Source organism: Microtus ochrogaster, chromosome 10, assembly GCF_000317375.1.
Source record: "Microtus ochrogaster isolate Prairie Vole_2 chromosome 10, MicOch1.0, whole genome shotgun sequence".
Classification (NCBI taxonomy): domain Eukaryota; kingdom Metazoa; phylum Chordata; class Mammalia; order Rodentia; family Cricetidae; genus Microtus; species Microtus ochrogaster.
This window is the reverse complement of record NC_022016.1, coordinates 21,300,260-21,300,803: the sequence shown is the minus strand read 5'-3', so window position 1 is coordinate 21,300,803 and position 544 is coordinate 21,300,260. Positions and strand designations below refer to the sequence as shown.

At 45.8% G+C, this 544-nt stretch overlaps 1 protein-coding gene across 1 annotated transcript in view; it reads right to left on the bottom strand.

Moving 5' to 3' along the window:
• The window catches only part of Ccdc171 (coiled-coil domain containing 171), a 351,463-nt gene that overhangs the window by 327,690 nt on the left and 23,229 nt on the right, over positions 1-544 (bottom strand). Inside the window, exon 4 of the mRNA XM_005352686.2 lies at positions 120-294. Within this exon, the coding sequence (XP_005352743.1) occupies positions 120-294 (175 nt within the window). The remainder of the gene's footprint in view (positions 1-119; positions 295-544) is intronic.

The window sequence follows — 544 nt, the reverse complement described above, 5'->3', positions numbered from 1 at the left end:
AAAAAAAAAAAAAAGAATTTAAATATAGTCCCATGAGTGAAAACCCTACATGAGATCCATTATGGATATGCAACAGTGATCAAGGATGCTCTAAACGGGGAGAGGAGGTGCTGCCTTACCGCAGAGTTTCTCCTGGATCCTCTGTGCCTCAGCCAGTCTCTCTTCTGCTGCCCGGCTTCCCAGACCAGCCTCCTTCCTAGCCACAGCCAGGTCGTACTCCAGACGCTGCCGCAGCGCTTCTCCTTTTTCCACCTCAGACCGCAGCCTGGCAATATGGCTCTCGTAGCTTGACAGCTAAAAACAGATTCCTCAGCTCATGAACTAGCACTAAAGCATGTCTCCAAGGCGATGCGATTACATACACAAGCATTTATATTTCTTAGCAAAACCTCATTCTGTGCCTACCGGAATTCTCAAACACTAGGAAGGAAGCGCTGCCTCTTACCCAATGATAATCATGAGTGCCTGATAGGCTCCTTTAGAGGAAATCCTTTCTAAAGAAACAAAAGGAACAGAAAGTACATTTGAATAACAAAATCATGCC